Genomic DNA, 18,917 nt, shown 5'->3' on the forward strand with positions numbered 1-18,917 from the left:
ATTTGTTCAGAATTCTGAGAAAACAAACATAGGCTCACCCTGCATGGTTGAAAGTCTCCTTTGCTAATCTGCAGCGAGGGGGCCATTTTAATAATTAGTGTTTCTAGTGTGTTCTAGGCATTAAAAGTAGTACAAATATATAGTGCTCAATGTATATCACTATATATTGTGACATGTGCGTGTGTGTATTCAGTGAAATGTATTTCCAGGCAGCATACTTATTTTGAAATATCAGACTTACATCCTTGGGGGCCTGGGGTGTGTGGAGGGCCTGGACTTTGAGGGGCTGGTGGCCCATTTTAAAATCTCATCTTGGCCCATTCCAACCCTGCTATGCCCCTGGCGGTCACTACACATGGGTTTCAGCACAACACCTGCACAGAAACTTCCATGTAGAAAATGTGTCTCTTGTAATTGACGCTGAATTTTCCATCCATGACTGCGATATCGGAGAGTTAGAGTCAATAATAAAGAACAGCACACTGCTTGTGACAGGAAGGGGCAAATTACAACGATTTCTTAGTCTGGCAGGGGCTGATTTTGGCACTGGCAGAACTTGGCTGTCTGCTCCTGTTGCAAATTCCTCTGTCTAGTGTGGCAAACTAACGTATCCTCCTCCCTCCTGGTGTCAAAGTAAGCACTAGAATGGTGAATGCACATATACCCCATCATGAGCCAACAGTCATCACAAGACAAAAACTGGCAGGAATCATTCACTGGTTTATAGACCCCTCCGCCACTTCTTCTTCCCCTATTTTGCTAGTGGCTATTTGGGCAGGTGATCCTCTAGTCTAGGACAAAATCATGTTTTTTTTAAAAGCATGAGATGAGACAGAGAAAATGACACTTGGAATCCTCACATAACTCCTGACTGTTGTTCTAAGTCTTTTACAGAGATGGCTCATGTTTTCAGGTTTTGATCAACAACCATGTCTAGATGGTACAGTGTTCCTTTTAACAGGGGTTTCCAGATATTGCTGATGACGTCCCATCATTCTTGTTTGGCCAGGGGCGCAATTTCAGTGCTTGCCCTAGGCACTATTTTCCCTAGATATGCCTCTGCACATATTCCATTTCCTATCTGTCACTGTGACAGTTACTAAGATAGTAAGAGCATATGGCCTGTGATAGTATGTATTGGATGGAGGACACCAGCCACCTTCATAGCATTACAACCCTTTCAAAAGTGAGCTCTGCCATAAATGAACCAAATAGGCACACAAATATGGTGCCTTGGATAAGTTACACCCCCCTTGTTCAATACAGAGGCAGGCAGCATGCAGACTGGACAGTAAACTTTTATGTCTAATTTATCAAATGCACTAGTCAATCAGAATCACAGCATGACTATTCAATGTGTCTTTTAAACACAATTGTGTTCAAAGTAAAAAGGGAGTTGCATTGATTTTTTTTTAAAAAGACATGCTAAAATATAACTTTTTTAGAAGGCAAGGAAACTTGACCAAATCTACTTGGGATGTACACAGGCAATACAAACCCGAATACAACTCAGCTAAATTGAAGGAAATAATTTGCAGCACGTTAACCACTTATTTCAAAAGACAAGCCATTTCTCAGTATGGTAAGATTGCACAACACAGGGATGGCAATACATTGCAAATGCAACATTTCTGGGTGTGAATTCTTACAACAGTTTTTTTAAGCACCACATAAGTTTGAGCTCTGTATAGAGAATTAAACAGCCTGTGAGTGAATATTTCTATTTTATTCCTTGCCTCTCCCCCGACCCCACCCTTCAGTTTTGCCGGCTTACAAGGTATTAAACCAACATTGTCTTTTTAAGGGATGTTTTGTCCACTTACTTTTGTGCCATTTATATCTGTTTTTTAAATGCTCGAGTCCTTTGCCAACAACTTTGTATTCTTCTGACTCCCTAGATCAGGGAAAGATCTAGACTTGGGTCTTGCAGAGGCCATTTGAGCATGTGTGGTGGCCATTTTTGTTTTCAGAAGCGTTTAAATTTTTTTTAAATGGCCATCGCACATGCTCAAATGGTCCCTGCGAGGTCCTATGCCTTGCCAGGCCTCGCAGAGGCCTATTGAGCATGTGCGGCAATCTCCAAAATGGCCACCACCCTGATCTTTGCCCAAACAGGCGAGAAAATCAGCCTGGGATGGGCTGTGGTGGTAATCTAAGAGGCCGGTGGGGGGAGGGGGAACTCTTGCAGACCCCCCGTGGCCTTTTGGAAGCCCCCTGAAGGGGCTACAGTTAATTTTTTTTAATTTAAAAAAACCCCATGAATTTGTGAGGGGGTGAGGGGCAGCATAGCACTGGCGCCCCACCCAGTGGTACCTAGGGCACGTGCCCTGGCTGCCCCCCCCCCGCCCAGTTTCACCTATGGTTTATTCATGACTGGTTAGATAACAGTCAGTCCCCCTCACAAAAATCTCCTTTCAGCCTATTGGTTTCTGTTGTTCTGTGACTGCTCTTCCTAATCTCTTTAATGTCCCGTATTTATGCTTTTTCTTCTCTCCTTTCTGACCCCTCTGTCCAGCTCCTTCCTCTTTGTCACTAGTGGACATTTTCCTTGTTTTGGCTTTCCCCACGACACCTCTAATTTCGCTTGCCCTGCATTTTATAACCTCAGAGCAACAGGCTATATGGATATCTATCTAAGAATCCACTTTAATTAGGCATTACTTAATTAGCCACTACTGCAGCAATAACTCTTGTGCACTGGGAAGAGAGGGAGGCAGAAGCTTTGTGGACTCTTACAAAGCAACTCCCTTTTTATATTTTCTGTCTAGCGTGTGTTATATTGGGACTGATTGTTAGGGGAAATATTCTGTCCTGCTTTGTATCTTGTGGATTGCCTGCCCCGAAAGAGTTAACTGTTTTGATTATGTAATCTCTCCTTCTGGTAAGATAGGAAATATACGCCCCCTCTTTTGGGCTGTATGTTTGCCAACTTTATGGTGTGTAAATTGCTGTGTGTAAGCTTTGTGCCAAATGGACATTATAACTGTCTCTCTGTGTGTCTGTGTGAAACTTTGCTCTTTCCTAGTGTTGCTTTACTTATACTACTTGATTACATGTGTGTGGGCAAGGGAGAGTGAGAGAGAGAGAGCGCATACATGATTTATAGGAAGTACCAGCAGTAGCTGAAAAGTTTGAGAGCTGTTAGTGTTGTCACCTCTTGGATTCATCGGACTTGGAGAAAAATACTGACTACAATGCCGTCTTTTGACGAGTTCTTAAAAGAGGCTGGTGAATTTGGAAGGTTTCAGATGAGGGTCTTCCTCCTCTTGTGCCAGACTGGCATAACTTTTTCTTTTTTATTTGTTGGAATTGTATTTCTTGGACAGGATCCAGAGCACTATTGGTGCAGAATCCCCAGTGCAGTTGAATTAAGCAAGCATTGTGGATGGACCTTTGAAGAAGAGATAAATGTTACTATTTTAGCTTCAAAGCTGGTGAATGACTCTTTCCATGCTAAGTGCAGCAGGTATAATATCAAGTGGAATAGCACCTCTTTTAGCTGTGCCAACCCACTGTCTCATTTTACCAAAAACAGCTTGGGCAATGAGCCAAATACCACATGCCAGGATGGCTGGCTATACAAACAACCTCATTCAACTATTGCCAGTGAGGTAAGAGAATTCAAAATTATCCAGACCGTATTTTAACTAGCAATACAGGGATGTATAATGTGTATAAACAAACAGAAGCTTGAATGCAAATTGTGTAGGTTTGACATCTGTGATAAAACTGTTTTTGTATCCCATTTTCCCCACCACAGCAACTGACCAGCGTCTCAGATATCCTTCAATGACAATGTTGGTGCTAAATGTGCTTAATATGTGACTTAATCTCAGAGTTGTTCCAGTTGTACTAACTCTTCAAGGCACAGGAGTACGAAGAGAGATACAGTATAGTAGATGTTAGATTCTGTACTGAAGCATGTACAACGGGACTCCACTTGCAAACTGAGATGATGCAGTTGCATGGAAAGGCAGTAGCAACTCAGTGACAAAATGTTTGCATTTGATACCTCTGGCTGAATTTGATGTCATTTCTCATTTGGCAACCAATCCTAGCCAGAATTTGAGGTCAAAATTTCCGTTCAGATCAGTTCGATTTGATTTGTGTTAGCCATAATCAACAGCAAAGATAGGGAAAATAATGATACTCAGTATAACAGCAAATACATTTTAAAAAGAGAATAATAGGGCAAACTTCACAATAGATCAACAATAAAATATAAACAATGCAAAGAAATCCATTTAGAAAAGTCCATTTAGAGGGGTAGTAGTGAAATATCCATATTAGGACCAAATGAAAGGCATAAAATAGTGAGCTCATTTTTGAGTTTCAAAGAACTCTTCCTCAGACAAGATGTTGAACAAAAATGTGTTGTGGAGGGGGAGAAAAAGATATTGCTGGTGCAGCTTATGATGAAGAGATCCATCAGTAATATGGAACAATACAAAGATGATAGCGAAAGAGACACATTTCTAAGTGATGGCTCTCATACTGTCAAGGGGAGAGCTACAGTCCCTTATTAAGCCCAGCACAGTGTCCCTCCTAGGGGCTGTTGCTGGTGACTCCTTTATATTTCTTTTTAGATTGTTAAAGTGTGCCGTTAAGTCAGTGTTGATTCCTGGCAGCCACAGAGCCCTGTGGCTGTCTTTGCTAGATTACAGGAGAGGTTTCCCATTGCCATCTCGTTAGCCCCAATGTTTTGCTATACAAAAACACTTGGTAAACTTTTGTTGTTGAAAAGCAGTATAGAAATATTCTAAATAATAATAATTTAGGAGGGTTCTAACCAATTAAGTGGTGTCTAAAATAACTACGGTTGTACCAAAGCATGCTACAATAAAGAATCTGCAATGCCTTTTTTCTTCTTGAAAATATAAAAGAAAGCAGCTATTCAGATTTGCTATAGCAGTGATCAGAAGACACATGCCCCTTATAAGGCAGAAGAGCCAATGAAGAATAACATGGTCGTCCTTTTATTTGCAAAGATGGAGATTAATATCTGGCCTTAAATTAACCTATATCCCAGGTATAGATTTGACAGAAGCCAAATTGGAAAGTATGCTGAATGGTTGAAGGTTATGTAGGTGATTCAGCCTTCTGATTTGCTGTCTTAGGATAGTCACATGTTGCAGAAGAGCCTCTACCATGTCTTGTACAGTACTAGCAACATCTCTTTCTCTCCCCACCTCCAGCCCCCCAAATCATTTTTGTATAAAACATCCTGCTTAAGAAGAATTAAATGAAGCTCAAAAAGTAATTTGTTTCATTTTTTAAAATTTAATATTTTTTGACATTTTGTGTTTTACAAAGCCTTTCCCAGTCCCCTCGAGCCGAGCGCTCTCTTACCCCCCTCAGCATTGGTTACAGGGGGAAGCAAGAGGAAAGGAAAGGAAAGAGAGAGAGGGAGAAAGAAAGCAGAAGGGGGGAGAGACGGAGAGATACTCACCATTGCACTGGTAGGTGTGGGTGGATCAGAGGGGTTTCTATTCTAGGAATAATTCAAGGAAGTTGTCCCAGATTTCTGACCATTTATCCAATTTATTTACTTTTAAGAGGGCCCATTTTTCATGTGCCACCAGGTCAAGCAGGTCCTGCACCCAGTTTTCAGACCTAGGGGGAGTAATTTGTTTCTGACCTTCAAACTAGTTTGTTCCTTTCATCTGAACCTAATAAAGATATTATGCTACCGCTGCTAATAAATATTCGCTTATCCAGTCTATGATCTGCTCCACAGAAACCAAAGTAACTTCAACAGTACTGAGATCTAAAATGGATTTAACATTCACTAAATATATACCAGCCAACATGTCCCTATTTTCCCATTTGCCTGAATGGGAAAATAGGGACAAGTTGGCAGGTATGCAAACATCCTCCAAATCTTTCCATATCTGTCCCAACAAACCCCATCAGAGGACCTAGGGGTTATGGACTCATCAAGTTGTGTCCCAAGGACTCAGAAGGAACTGGACAGCACAAAATAGCTTGAAAGTATAGGAGTTTACTGAGTCTTGCAACTATACACTAGGTCTTGGTGTGTCCCATTCTACCTAGATGGCCCTAATGAGATCAAGGAGTTGTATGAGGCACATTTATAGCACTGAATTCCCTTTCATCTCATGTTCTGTAGTTGGTGCAGAGCCAGGGCACACGAGCAGACCCACACAACACAAAAAGGGCTACGTTGCTTCCTAAATTCTAAGCACTCAATGGCTTGGGTCCAGGGTACTTAAGAGAGCACCTTCTCTGTCATGAACCCCCGTTGCCTATTAAGATCTTCTGGAGAGGTCTGGTTATGGTTGTTGCCAGCTCGTTTGGTGTCAACTTGGGACCGGGCCTTCTCTGTGGCTGCCCCAGGGCTTTGGAATATGCTCCCTGTTGAAATAAGAACATCTCAGTCTCTGCTTTTAAGAAGACCCTCAAGACACACCTGTTTTATCAGGCTTTTAGCAGAAATTAATTTTAAAACTATTTAATTTGTTTTTATCTTATGAGATTGTTATTTATCTAGTGAAATTATATTTGTTGTGTTTTGTTGTGCACCTATCAGGCAGTATAAAAATATGATTGATAAATGTTAGATAGATAGATAAATACATTCCCAAATCCAAATTTTCGTCATATGAATAAATAGTAATTTTCAATACTGTTGAGCATCCATTGGGGGAACAGTCAGTAGAAATCAAGGTTATAGGATCTGATCAAGTATGCAGATTATGGAACTAATTTAAACAATATTAATTTGAAATTTAAACAAAGAATGATTTGCACTAGTGTAGCTATAGCAGTGTCCTGTCCTCCTTTGTTATATGTTATTATTGAACTAACAAAATATTGCTGCCATTTAGAACATAGGAACATAATAACAGCCCTGCTGGATCAAGCCCAAGGCCTAACTAGTCCAGCATCCTGTTTCACACAGTGGCCCATCAGATCCCTATGGGAATCCCACAGGCAAGACCTGAGGGCACATAGCTGGCTTCATGGGGGGCAACAAAACATATAAGATGCAACACAAGTAGATCATTCCGATCATGTTTTGCAAAATCCCACGCAAAATCCCTCATGTAGCATTGCTGGAACAGCAGCGAATGTGATTTTCTGGTCTAGTTCATAGTATTCCCGAAAGCTGTGTATTTGTGTGTGTGTGTGTGTGTGTGTGTGTGTGTATACACACATACATATATTTAGTTTTTATACCGCCTGACTCCAAGGCTCTAGGCAGTTCACATCAATACAGTAAAGACAAATTAAAACAAACTGTTAAAACAACAATACTTTGAAACAATTTAAAACATTCAAAGATAACTAAATCAATGCCATCAATGCACAGACACTACTACATTTTGAACAAGCATTTGTTGTTGCAGCTGTTCAAAGGGCAGAACAATCTGTTGGAAAGAAATTGGTTAAAGCCTATGGGCCTTACTTCACAATAAAAATGATTAGGTGCTAAATTGCCAGACTTTGATCTGCAAAAACATAGGCTGGAAGGAAATAGAGTAACAGCATATCCATACAAGTCTTTTTCTTGTGAGGATTTGGATTAGTTTTGATAAAAATATAAACAGGCAAATATCAACAGAGATGACCCATAAAACCCACTCACTATCTTCTCCATACTAGCCCATCCAACACAGGAAAAGGAAATTTAAAAGTAGGAAAGAAAATAAGAAAATTAGGCTTCTAGAACAATAAGCGGACCCACATCTGTTCATGCTACTGTTCAGAACTGGTCACTCAGGGCTAAAAGGATAAGAAGATTTCAGGACAGGAGCAGGGGAAAGGGAAAGTGGCACTCTTATCTTCCCTGTGCTACATAATGCTGTGCTAGTGTTGGCTGCCAGAGTAGCACCTGTGTACTTCATTGCAATATAATGGCAAAAGGATGGCTTCTAGGGAGTGAGAAAAGGTATTCTTTTCCTTCTGATACCTTGATATTTGTTGTTGTAAACTGTGGGCTAGATGTGGCCACCTCCAGCCTCAAATGCAAGATGCCTCTGAGTACTAGTTGCAGGGGAGTAACAGCAGGAGAGAGGGCATGCCCTCAACTCCTGCCTGTGGCTTCCAGCGGCATCTGGTGGGCCACTGTGCGAAACAGGATGCTGGACTAGATAGGCCTTGGGCCTGATCCAGCAGGGCTGTTCTTATGTTCTTATGCTGCTGCTGTTGGGTGGATGCACAACTGTTTGAACAATTGTATCCAATGAGTACTCATCAATGGCTCCATGTCATTCTGGAGAAGGTATGGAGCAGAGTGCCACAGGGCTCTGGCCTGGGCCCTGTACTGTTCAACATTTTCATAAATGACTTGGAGGAAGGAGTAGAGGGCATGCTTATCAAATCTGCAGATGACTCGAAGTTGGGAGTGGGGGAGTGGTAGCTAACTCCTTAGAAGACAGAATCATGATTCTAGACAAGCCCAAATATTGGGCACAAACCAACAAGATGAAGTTCAAGGGAGACACTGTAAAATCCTGCTTTTGGCTAATAAAAATCAAATGCACAAGTACAGAATGGAGAAGACCTGGCTTCGTAGCAGTACATGTGAAAGGGACCTAGGTGTCTTAGTTGGCAGGAAGTTCAACATGAGCTAGCAGTGTGATGCAGCTGCTTAAAAAGTGAATGCAATTTTAGGCTACATTAACCGAAGCATAGTGTCCAGATCACCAGAAGTAATCATTCTATAATGATCTGTCGCAGTATGTCCCTGGTATGCATGTGTTACTTTGAGCCTGTGCCTGAGCATGGTGAATGTTTTAGGGGTTATGACTATCTTGAGGGCATGTCCTTCAAGTCCACTCATTTTGTTCAAGCCCTCCTTTCCCTCTCCTCACCACTGAGTTCTATTAACTCTGCCCACCTTGTTGTCTGTTAACTGTCCTCTGAGTCCTCAAACATTCTGCTCTATTGAGTTACACTGGGGGAGTTTGGGGTGGTTCCCTCAAAAAGGGTTTTTTTCCTTCAGATTTTTGTGAAACTGATGTATCGGTGGGTTACTGTAAGTCTGCTGGTACCTCCCTCTCACCCACAGGTGCTCTGGTTATGCATCCATAAAGATAATAAGATTTCTATCTCTTTTTGTAATAGATAATAGATTATGCAAGTTGACTCTTTTTAACTATTGATGTTAGCTGTCATGAGTGTGAATTGGTACGACAAGATAAAAGTAGCTACATAAATAGACAATATGGAAGTGTTATACACATGACAAATGATCTTTGTTATGGATTATAATTTAAAATTATTAGTTTTGGTAATGTTATTTTAAAAGCATAGGAAGTGACAGCTAAACACTGAGAACACTGAAAGTTTGTTTCCAGTACATCTTTTGATTAAAGTCTGCCTATTGAAAACTACTTGTTTTAGTTCATATTTGGAACTCAGGAGTCCACTTTCAATAGCATCCACAACTCCACAATTGTGGATTGTAAATGCCTAGAACTACCTTGGTTCTATTTAGAGAATGGGTGGGTATGCATTTTAAAATCAACTTGTAATTAGGTATGTTTTTATATGTTAATATTCTAGATGTTAGGAGCCAGCGTGGTGTAGTGGTTAGAGTGCTGGACTAGGACCGGGGAGACCGGAGTTCAAATCCCCATTCAGCCATGATATTAGCTGGGTGACTCTGAGCCAGTCACTTCTCTCTCAGCCTAACCTACTTCACAGGGTTGTTGTGAGGAGAAACTGAAGTATGTAGTACACTGCTCTGGGCTCCTTGGAGGAAGAGCAGGATATAAATGTAAAAAATAAAATAAATAAATGTTAAGGTTTTTCCTTCCTGGAATTCTTATCAGTTCTTCAGAACTGATTTCTTATTCTCAGAACAGATTTCTTATCAGTTCTTCAGAAATATAGTAGTGGTGGCTTTACTGGAATGTTGCTGGTGTGTGTGTGTGTGTGTGTGTGTGTGTGTGTGTGTGTGTTAGAGAACTAGAAAAGAGAAAGTGATATGTTCAACTGAATCTTGCTTTGTTTCTCTGTGGTAACATTTTTGTTAATCATTAACACTGTGCAATGATAGCAAAGGGAGGTTTATTTAAAGGAACATGTGAATAAAGTAAATATAGTGATTTAATGAGGTCATTCTCAAAATAAAAAACTGTGATTTACCTGGGTTTGGCAGTTGTGTGTGCTTCCAAATTTTGGTTGTGTGGAAGCAAGGAGGAAGGAAAATCTGGGAAGAAGTGATTGTGTGGAAGCAAGGTTGGAGGAAAACCTTGGTAGCTTGCTTCCACACAGTCACTCCTACCCAGGTTTTCCTCTTACCTTGAAGCTATTCTCACGACCAGGGGAAACTGGGCTAAAGGAGCTTAACCTGATTTCCCCTGGTCGTCTGCGTGGCTCCCGGCAGCAAACCTCAAAAACTACCCCTCCCCTTAAATGAGGTTAGTGGAGTGAGCGCTCTGCTAGCCCCGTTTTGATGATTGTGTGCTGCCGAGCCACAGCTCCATGCCACAGCAACCACATGAGGAGACCCCTGCTGGGAGGCTGAAAGAAACCTCCTGCCCCCAGGGGTCTCTCCACTTTCACTTGCACAGGGCATCCTGGAACTTTCAGGGGCTGGCTGGTCCCCGATCCCTGCCTCCCCTGCTGGCTCCATGATGGAGCCAGCAGTTGTGTGGGAGGCCAGTCCATCTGCCCAGGGATGGCTCCCTGCCTGTGTGCTGGAAAAGCAGGCTAAGCTCACTCTCCCTGCACTACCCCCAATGGCGCTTCACACCAATTATGTGAAGTGCCTCCTTGCTTCCAAACACAACCAAAAATTGGGATCACATACAGCTCCCAAACCTGGGTAGGACACAGTTGTTGATTGTGTGAATGACCTCAACGACTAGCTTAATTATTGATTTCCCTCAACCTCGTAACATGAAGACCCAGTTCAATAAGATAGGGTACATGATATACCTGTAGTTTTCTTACAGAACTGTCCTTGCTGAGTGATTTCATGTCTGAAGATTTTCTATGACCAAAGACCAGACTTGAAGTTTGTCCCCTTACAAATAAGCTTTCCAGATCCAGGAGATTTTGACGTGGGGACAGTTTCAGACAAACAGTATGTGGATTCTGAGATGGTAAGAAACATAAACATACAGGTGAAACTCGGAAAATTAGAATATCGTGCAAAAGTCCATTAATTTCAGTAATGCAAATTAAAAGGTGAAACTGATATATGAGACAGACGCATTACATGCAAAGCGAGATAAGTCAAGCCTTAATTTGTTATAATTGTGATGATCATGGCGTACAGCTCATGAAAACCCCAAATCCACAATCCCAGAAAATTAGAATATTACATGGAACCAAGAAGAAAAGGATTGAAGAATAGAACAATATCGGACCTCTGAAAAGTATACAGTGTACTGTGCTTGATTGGCCAGCAAACTCGCCTGACCTGACCCCATAGAGAATCTATGGGGCATTGCCAAGAGAAGGATGAGAGACATGAGACCAAACAATGCAGAAGAGCTGAAGGCCGCTAATGAAGCATCCTGATCTTCCATAATACCTCATCAGTGCCACAGGCTGATAGCATCCATGCCACGCCGCATTGAGGCAGTAATTGCTGCAAAAGGGGCCCAAACCAAGTACTGAATACATATGCATGCTTATACTTTTCAGAGGTCCGATATTGTTCTATTCTTCAGTCCTTGTCTTGGTTCCATGTAATATTCTAATTTTCTGAGATTGTGGATTTGGGGTTTTCATGAGCTGTACGCCATGATCATCACAATTATAACAAATTAAGGCTTGACTTATCTCGCTTTGCATGTAATGCGTCTGTCTCATATATCAGTTTCACCTTTTAATTTGCATTACTGAAATTAATGGACTTTTGCACGATATTCTAATTTTCCGAGTTTCACCTATAAGAACAGCCCTGCTGGATCAGGCCAAAGGCTCATCTAGTCCAGGATCCTGTTTCACACAGTGGCCCACGAGATGCCGCTGGAAGCCACAGACAGGAGTTGAGGGCATGCCATTACTCTCACCTGCCATTACTCCCCTGCAACTGGTACTCAGAGGCATCCTGCCTTTGAGGCTGGAGGTGGCCCACAGCCCTCCAACTAGTAGCCATTGATAGACCTCTCCTCCATGAAGTCATCCAAACCCCTCTTAAAGCCATCCAGGTTGTTGGCTGTCACCACATCCTGTGGCAGAGAGTTCCACAAGTGGACCACACGTTATGTGAAAATGTACTTCCGTTTGTTGGTCCTAGACCTCCTGGCAATCAATTTCATGGACCCCTGGTTCTAGTGTTGTGTGAGAGGGAAAAGAATTTCTCTCCCTCCACTCTCTCCACACCATGCATGATTTTATAGACCTCTATCATGTCTCCCCGCAGTTGTCTTTTTTCTAAACTAAAAAGCCCCAGGTGTTGTAGTCTTGCCTCATAAGAAAGGTGCTCTAGGCCCCTGATCATCTTGGTTGCCCTCTTCTGTACCTTCTCCAGTTCAACAATGTCCTTTTTAAGATATGGTGACCAGAATTGTACGCAGTACTCCAAGTGTGGTCGCACCATAGTTTTGTATAAGGGCATTATAATGTTAGCCATTTTATTTCCAATCCCCTTTCTAATGATCCCTAGCATGGAATTTGCCTTTTTCACAGCTGCCGCACATTGAGTCGACACTTTCAACGAGCTGTCCACCACAACCCCAAGATCCCTCTCGTGGTCCGTCACCGACAGCTCGGATCCCATCAGCATATACTTGAAGTTGGAGTTTTTTGTCCCAATGTGCATCACTTTACACTTGCTAACATTGAACCGCATATGCCATTTTGTCGCCCAGTCCCCCAGTTTGGAGAGATCCTTTTGGAGCTCCTCACAATCCGTTTTGGATTTCACTACCCAAAAGAGTTTGGTATCATCTGCAAATTTGGCCACATCGCTGCTTACCCCTGCTTCTAGATCATTTATGAATAAATTAAAAAGCACCGGTCCCAGTACAGATCCCTGGGGGACCCCGCTTCTTACTTTCCTCCATTGTGAAAACTCTCCATTTATACCTACCCTCTGTTTCCTGTCTTTCAACCAGTTAGCAATCCACACATGTACTTGTCCCCTTATCCCATGACCGCTACGTTTCCTCAGGATTCTTTGATGAGGAACTTTGTCAAAAGTTTTTTGGAAGTCCAGGTAGACTATGTCAACTGGATCACCTTGATCCACACACTCGTTGACACTCTCAAGGAAGTCCAAAAGGTTGGTGAGGCAAGATTTACCTTTGCGGAAGCCATGCTGGCTCACTCCCAGCAGGGCCTGTTCTTCTAGGTGCTTTACAATTTTATCCTTGAGGATGCTTTCCATCAATTTGCCTGGAACGGACATTAGGTTAACTGGCCTGTAATTTCCCGGATCGCCCCTGGATCCCTTCTTGAAAATCGGTGTTACATTTGCTACTCTCCAGTCCTCTGGTACAGAGCCCGATTTCAGGGATAAGTTAAATATTTTAGCAAGGAGGTCGGCAATTTCACATTTGAGTTCTTTGAGGACTCTTGGATGGATGCCATCCTGCCCTGGTGATTTGTTAGCTTTCAGTTTTTCCAGACAGTTTAGAACATCATCCCTTGTCACTTCTATCTGACTCAGCTCTCTAGCCTCCATCCCTAAAAAGCCTGGTTCAGGAGCAGGTATATGCTCAGTATCCTCTGCCGTGAAGACAGATGCAAAGAACTCATTCAGCTTCTCTGCAACCTCCATATCCTCCTTAATAATCCCTTTCACTCCCTCACTGTCTAATGGTCCAACTGCCTCCCTGGCAGGTTTCCTGCTTCTGATGTACTTAAAGAAGTTTTTGTTATTCCCCTTGATACTTTTGGCTAAATGTTCCTCAAACTCTCTTTTTGCCTCCCTTATTGTCACCTTGCATTTCTTTTGCCAGAGTTTGTGTTCCTTTCTGTTCTCTTCGTTTGGACAGGCCTTCCAATTTCGGAAGGAAGTCTTCTTCCCTTTTATGGCTTCCTTGACGGTACCCGTTAGCCATGCTGGCATCCTCCTGGATTTAGTGGTACCTTTCCTCCTTTTGGGTATACAATCTAACTGGGCTTCTAGTATTGTGGTTTTGACTAAACTCCATGCACTCTGGAGCGAAGTGACTCTCCTGATTTCCCCCCTCAGCTTTCTTTTCACCATACTCCTCATTTTGGAGAAGTTTCCTCTTCTGAAATTCAAAATGTCTGTGTTAGACATCCTTGGTGATTCTCTCCCCGCATGTATGCTGAATTTGCTGGCACTGTGGTCACTGTTCCCTAAAGGGTCGATGACACTGATGTCACGTACCAGGTCCTGGGTGTCACTCAGAATTAGATCCAAGGTCGCCTTCCCTCTGGTTGGTTCCATGACCAACTGTTCTAGGGCACAGTCATTTAGCGTATCTAGAAATTTGACTTCTTTGTCCTGGCTTGAATGTGAATTTACCCAGTCTATGTGTGGGTAATTGAAATCACCCATAATTACAGCCCTGCCTCTCCTTGACGCCTCCCTGATTTCCTCCTGCAACTCCCAGTCACTGTCGGCATTATGATCCAGAGGGCATTAGCACGTCCCCAGTAGCACGTTCCCTTTCCGGCCTTGTATAGTCACCCACAGGGTTTCTGTGGAGGACTCCAGTCCACCTAGGTTTTCTAGCTTGTTAGATTCTATCCCTTCTTTAACATACAGTGCTACCCCTCCTCCAAGGCGCCCCTCCCTGTCCTTTCTATAGAGTTTATACCCAGGGATAACAGTGTCCCACTGGTTCTCACTGTTCCACCATGTTTCTGTTATGCCCACTATATCTATTTCTGCGTTAGCAACCACGCACTCCAGCTCACCCATCTTGGCTCGGAGGCTTCTGGCATTGGCATATAAGCACCTATATGCTGAATCTCTCCCTTGATGTATGCTATTCTTTTGACTCTTTGACCTGCTGGCACAGGCTCCCGTCTGCTTTTTATGTGGTTCTGCTCTGTCCCCTTCTGTTTTATCTGAATTCTTTGCAGCCTCACACTTTAAAGGATGGCTTTTGCCAAACGGGATACTACCCAGCTCCCATCGGCTGTTCCCCAGGTGTCATTTTAAAAGCTGCTCTGCAACCTTTTTGATTTTAAGTGGCAGCAGTCTGGTTCCATCTTGATTCAAGTGCAGCCCGTCCCTTTTGTACAGGCCTTGCTTGCCCCAAAATGTGTCCCAATGCCTAACAAATCTAAACCCCTCCTCCTGGCACCAACGTCTCATCCACGCATTGAAACCCCTCAGCTCTGCCTGTCTCACTGTACTTGTGCGTGGAACAGGTAGCATTTCTGAGAATGCTACCTTGGGGGTCCTGGACTTCAAAATGCTACCTATCAGCCTAAATTTGGCTTCCAGGACCTCCCGACTGCATTTCCCCACATCGTTGGAGCTGACATGCACCATGACAGCTGTCTCCTCCCCAGCACTGCCTAGGTGCCTGTCTAGACGCTGCGTAATGTCCGCAACCTTTGCACCAGGCAGGCAAGTCACCGTGCGGTCAACACGCGGGTCACAAACCCATCTCTCTATCCCTCTAATGATCGAATCACCAACTACAAGGAGGCCCCCACCCCCCAGAGGAGTATCCCCCATGCGAGAGGATATGGGCTCATCATCCACGGAAGGGGTCCCTTCTAAAGGAGCATTTCCCTCTTCCTCAGACCGATGTCCTCCTTGCCCAAGACCTTCATTCTCCCTGACAGCAGAGGAGCTACCTGCCCTGGAGTGGGATGCCTCTATCACATCCCTGAAGGTTTCGTCCACATGCCTCTCTGTCTCTCTGAGCTTCTCCAGATCCGCCACCTTGGTCTCAAGGGAACGGATTTGTTCCCTGAGAGCCAGGAGCTCCTTGCACTGAGCACACACCCATGACTTCTGCCCATGGGGCAAACAGTCATACATGTGGCACTCTGTGCAATACACTGGGAAGTGCCCCTTCCCCTGCTGACCTTCTATCTTCATGCTGTTTTTGTTGGCTGTTTACAGTATTTAGGGAGCTTATTGTCCGTTTATTAGATAGTTTATTAGGATAGGTCTCAGCTGTAATGGTCAGCTATTTAACTGTCCAAACAACTTTTCCCAAGAATATGAGGGATACGAGGGAGGGATATGTACTTACGTTCTCTTCTCCACCAGGCTCCTTGTGATCCTTGTGATCGCAGGGGCTTGTTCCAGGCTCCCCCGCACACTTCCCGCTAAACTCCTGCAAAACTCCTACATCCTGTTTGCTATCCCTGTTTGCTAGGCTCTCAGGCCTTCACCTCATATGTAGAGTAGCCTTCCAAGTGTCACACAGGATGTGAGTCAAAGGAAAGGAATGTGGGGCCTCTCCCAGCCCTAGCTGACTCCACCCCTTCCAGGCACCCACTAAGTAAACACTGGATTTAGGTAAGAACTCCTAGCCCTGTGATATCTTAACCCTAACAAGTAACACACACACACATACACACACACACACACACACACACAGACTAAGACCTACCCCTTAAAGAGAAACAGCCCCTGCAAAACTCCCCTCTTCCTCTTAGTTTGTTTGAAGGGGAAAAGGCTAGATGTTTAGAAAGGCTTGCTCACCTGGTAGACCTCTATTGATGGCTATAACATGCGCTCCTCTGAACACTGAATAATACACCTGGAATTTGCCATATCCCCTTCATTCTTCCTCTCATCAGAGGCTCTTCTCTCTGTCCCAGTGCTGACAGATATGTAGTGGGTGGGGATGAGAAAGCAAGACTTTTTGATTGTGGCACCCTCACTGTGGAACAACTTCCTAAGAAAGCTTTATCCAGATGCTCCATTGCCCACTTCCAGGCGAACTGTTCTGTTTCAGCACACATTTTAAAGAGAGAGGCTCTTAATTGTGGTTTTACTCCACAGCTACTTTTTAAAGTTCTTTTTGTATTGTTTCCAACAATCTTATTATTTTTGGTTAGGTATTGTATTCCTGGAAGCCACCTAATAGCACAGTGGGAAAATGACTTGATTAGGAAGCCAGAGGTTGCCGGTTCGCATCCCCTCTGGTATGTTTCCCATACTATGGGAAACACCTATATTGGGCAGCAGCAATACAGAAACATGCTGAGAGGCATCATCTCATACTGTGGGAGAGATGGCAATGGTAAACCCTTCCTGTATTCTACCAAAGACAACCATAGGTTTCTGTGGTCGCCAGGAGTTGACACTGACTCGATGGCACACTTTACCTTTCTTGTATTCCTGAATTTTGAATGCTGACTTGACTATATGTTGTATAGGGAGACAGGATATAAATTTTAGAATAATAATAATAATAATAATAATTCAACAACAAACAGCAAGTGCCGCCTTTGTAAAGAAGCAGATGAAACAGTGGACCACCTGATCAGCTGTTGTAAGAAGAGCGCACAGACTGACTACAAACAAAGGCATGACAAGGTAGCAGGGATGATACACTGGAACATCTGCAAAAAATACAAGCTACCTGTAGCCAAGAATTGGTGGGACCATAAAATTGAAAAAGTTGAAGAAAATGAAGATGTAAAAATATTATGGGACTTCAGACTACAAACAGACAAACATCTGCCACACAATACACCAGATATAACTGTAGTCGAGAAGAAAGAAAAACAAGTCAAAATAATCGACACAGCAATACCAGGGGATAGCAGAATAGAAGAAAAAGAAATAGAAAAAATCACCAAATACAAAGATCTACAAATTGAAATTGAAAGGCTGTGGCAGAAGAAGACCAAAATAATCCCAGTGGTAATTGGCGCCCTGGGTGCAGTTCCAAGACACCTTGAAGAGCACCTCAACACCATAGGGGCCACAGAAATCACCATCAGCCAATTACAAAAAGCAGCTTTACTGGGAACAGCCTATATTCTGCGACGATATCTATAACCATTGACAATAAAATTCTGGCATCCCAGGTCCTTGGGAAGGACCTGATGTCTGGATAAAACAAACCAGTCAATAACACCTGTCTGACTGTGTAAACAAGAAATAATAATAATAATAAAACCTTGAAAAGCAGGTAGAAGAGACTTGGAGCTGGAGAAAACCCATTTAACCAGTCAAAAATTCCATTTGCCCTCCTCCACTCAGCTACTCACTGGTAAGTGATGGTTATCCATTACAGCGCAGCCCAGTGGGGAGGAGGCAGATAGAGCTTCTGTTGTGTTTCCCCCCTAGGGCAAAATTGAGCTTCTGGAACAGTTTGCCGACCTCCCAGTTCATATCAAGTTCAGAAGTTGTTTTGTTCTGTTGTAACTGTTATTTTGATACTTTGTCCTACATGGAGGGTACATTACTCCCTTTAGACTCCCAGCCTAGTGTCAGCTTTTGGTGGAATGTGTCAGCTTCAAATGTCATTTGAAGTAAGAGAACTGGTGGTTTCCCAGGAGAAAAAAATGCTGTAGATCTAGAATATCTGGATGCCAGCAAAATATGAGAAATTATTATTATTTCTGCTAGCAAAGGAGACGTTTAACACAGTTGATGTCAGGGTTAAAATCAGTGGTGTAGCTATAACTGAGTGGATGGGTTCAAAGAACCTGGGCCTTCAACTCCTGAGGGGCCCCAGCTCCACCCTTCCCTATTCTCTTCATTATATCCCTCACTCTGAGGAGCCCCCGGGGATAGGGGAGAACACAGGCCCCCTCTCTCCTAGCTATGCCCCTGTGTTAAATACCGCCTTACTTACATATACAGATCTTTACTCATATCTAAGAACATGTTATGACATGACACTGCTCACCCTAATGTGTACATTGGAAGCAGCCCTGGCCCAAGACCCACTTTTAAGTCTCTGCTTCACACCTATTTCATTTTGTTCAGTTTCTAAAAATGTAATGCATGAAACTATTAGCTCCTCCTGTAAGTTTCTGATACTCATCTATATTGGCATAATTTCAAATGGAAGTTAACAAATTTCTCT

At 43.1% G+C, this 18,917-nt stretch overlaps 1 protein-coding gene and 1 long non-coding RNA gene across 3 annotated transcripts in view; one reads left to right on the forward strand and one right to left on the reverse strand.

The window, feature by feature from the left end:
- Positions 1–1,282: 1,282 nt before the first annotated feature.
- Positions 1,283–16,230, reverse strand: LOC128344568 (uncharacterized). The gene is made up of 3 exons (XR_008315921.1): positions 16,119–16,230; positions 5,450–6,375; positions 1,283–3,391 (listed from the first exon to the last, which is right to left on the reverse strand). It is a non-coding gene; the product is annotated as an uncharacterized LOC128344568 (long non-coding RNA).
- Positions 2,070–18,917, forward strand: part of SLC22A3 (solute carrier family 22 member 3) — a 55,335-nt gene continuing 38,487 nt past the window's right edge. The window contains exons 1-2 of one of the 2 annotated variants that reach the window (XM_053294954.1): positions 2,070–2,147; positions 3,327–3,611. In XM_053294954.1, coding sequence (XP_053150929.1) covers positions 2,085–2,147; positions 3,327–3,611 — 348 coding nt within the window. In that variant the 5' untranslated portion in view covers positions 2,070–2,084. Of the gene's footprint in view, positions 2,148–3,098; positions 3,612–18,917 lie in introns of those variants that run through there. The other variant, XM_053294945.1, reaches the window with a different exon arrangement.

This window comes from Hemicordylus capensis, chromosome 1 (assembly GCF_027244095.1).
Source record: "Hemicordylus capensis ecotype Gifberg chromosome 1, rHemCap1.1.pri, whole genome shotgun sequence".
Lineage (NCBI taxonomy): Eukaryota > Metazoa > Chordata > Lepidosauria > Squamata > Cordylidae > Hemicordylus > Hemicordylus capensis.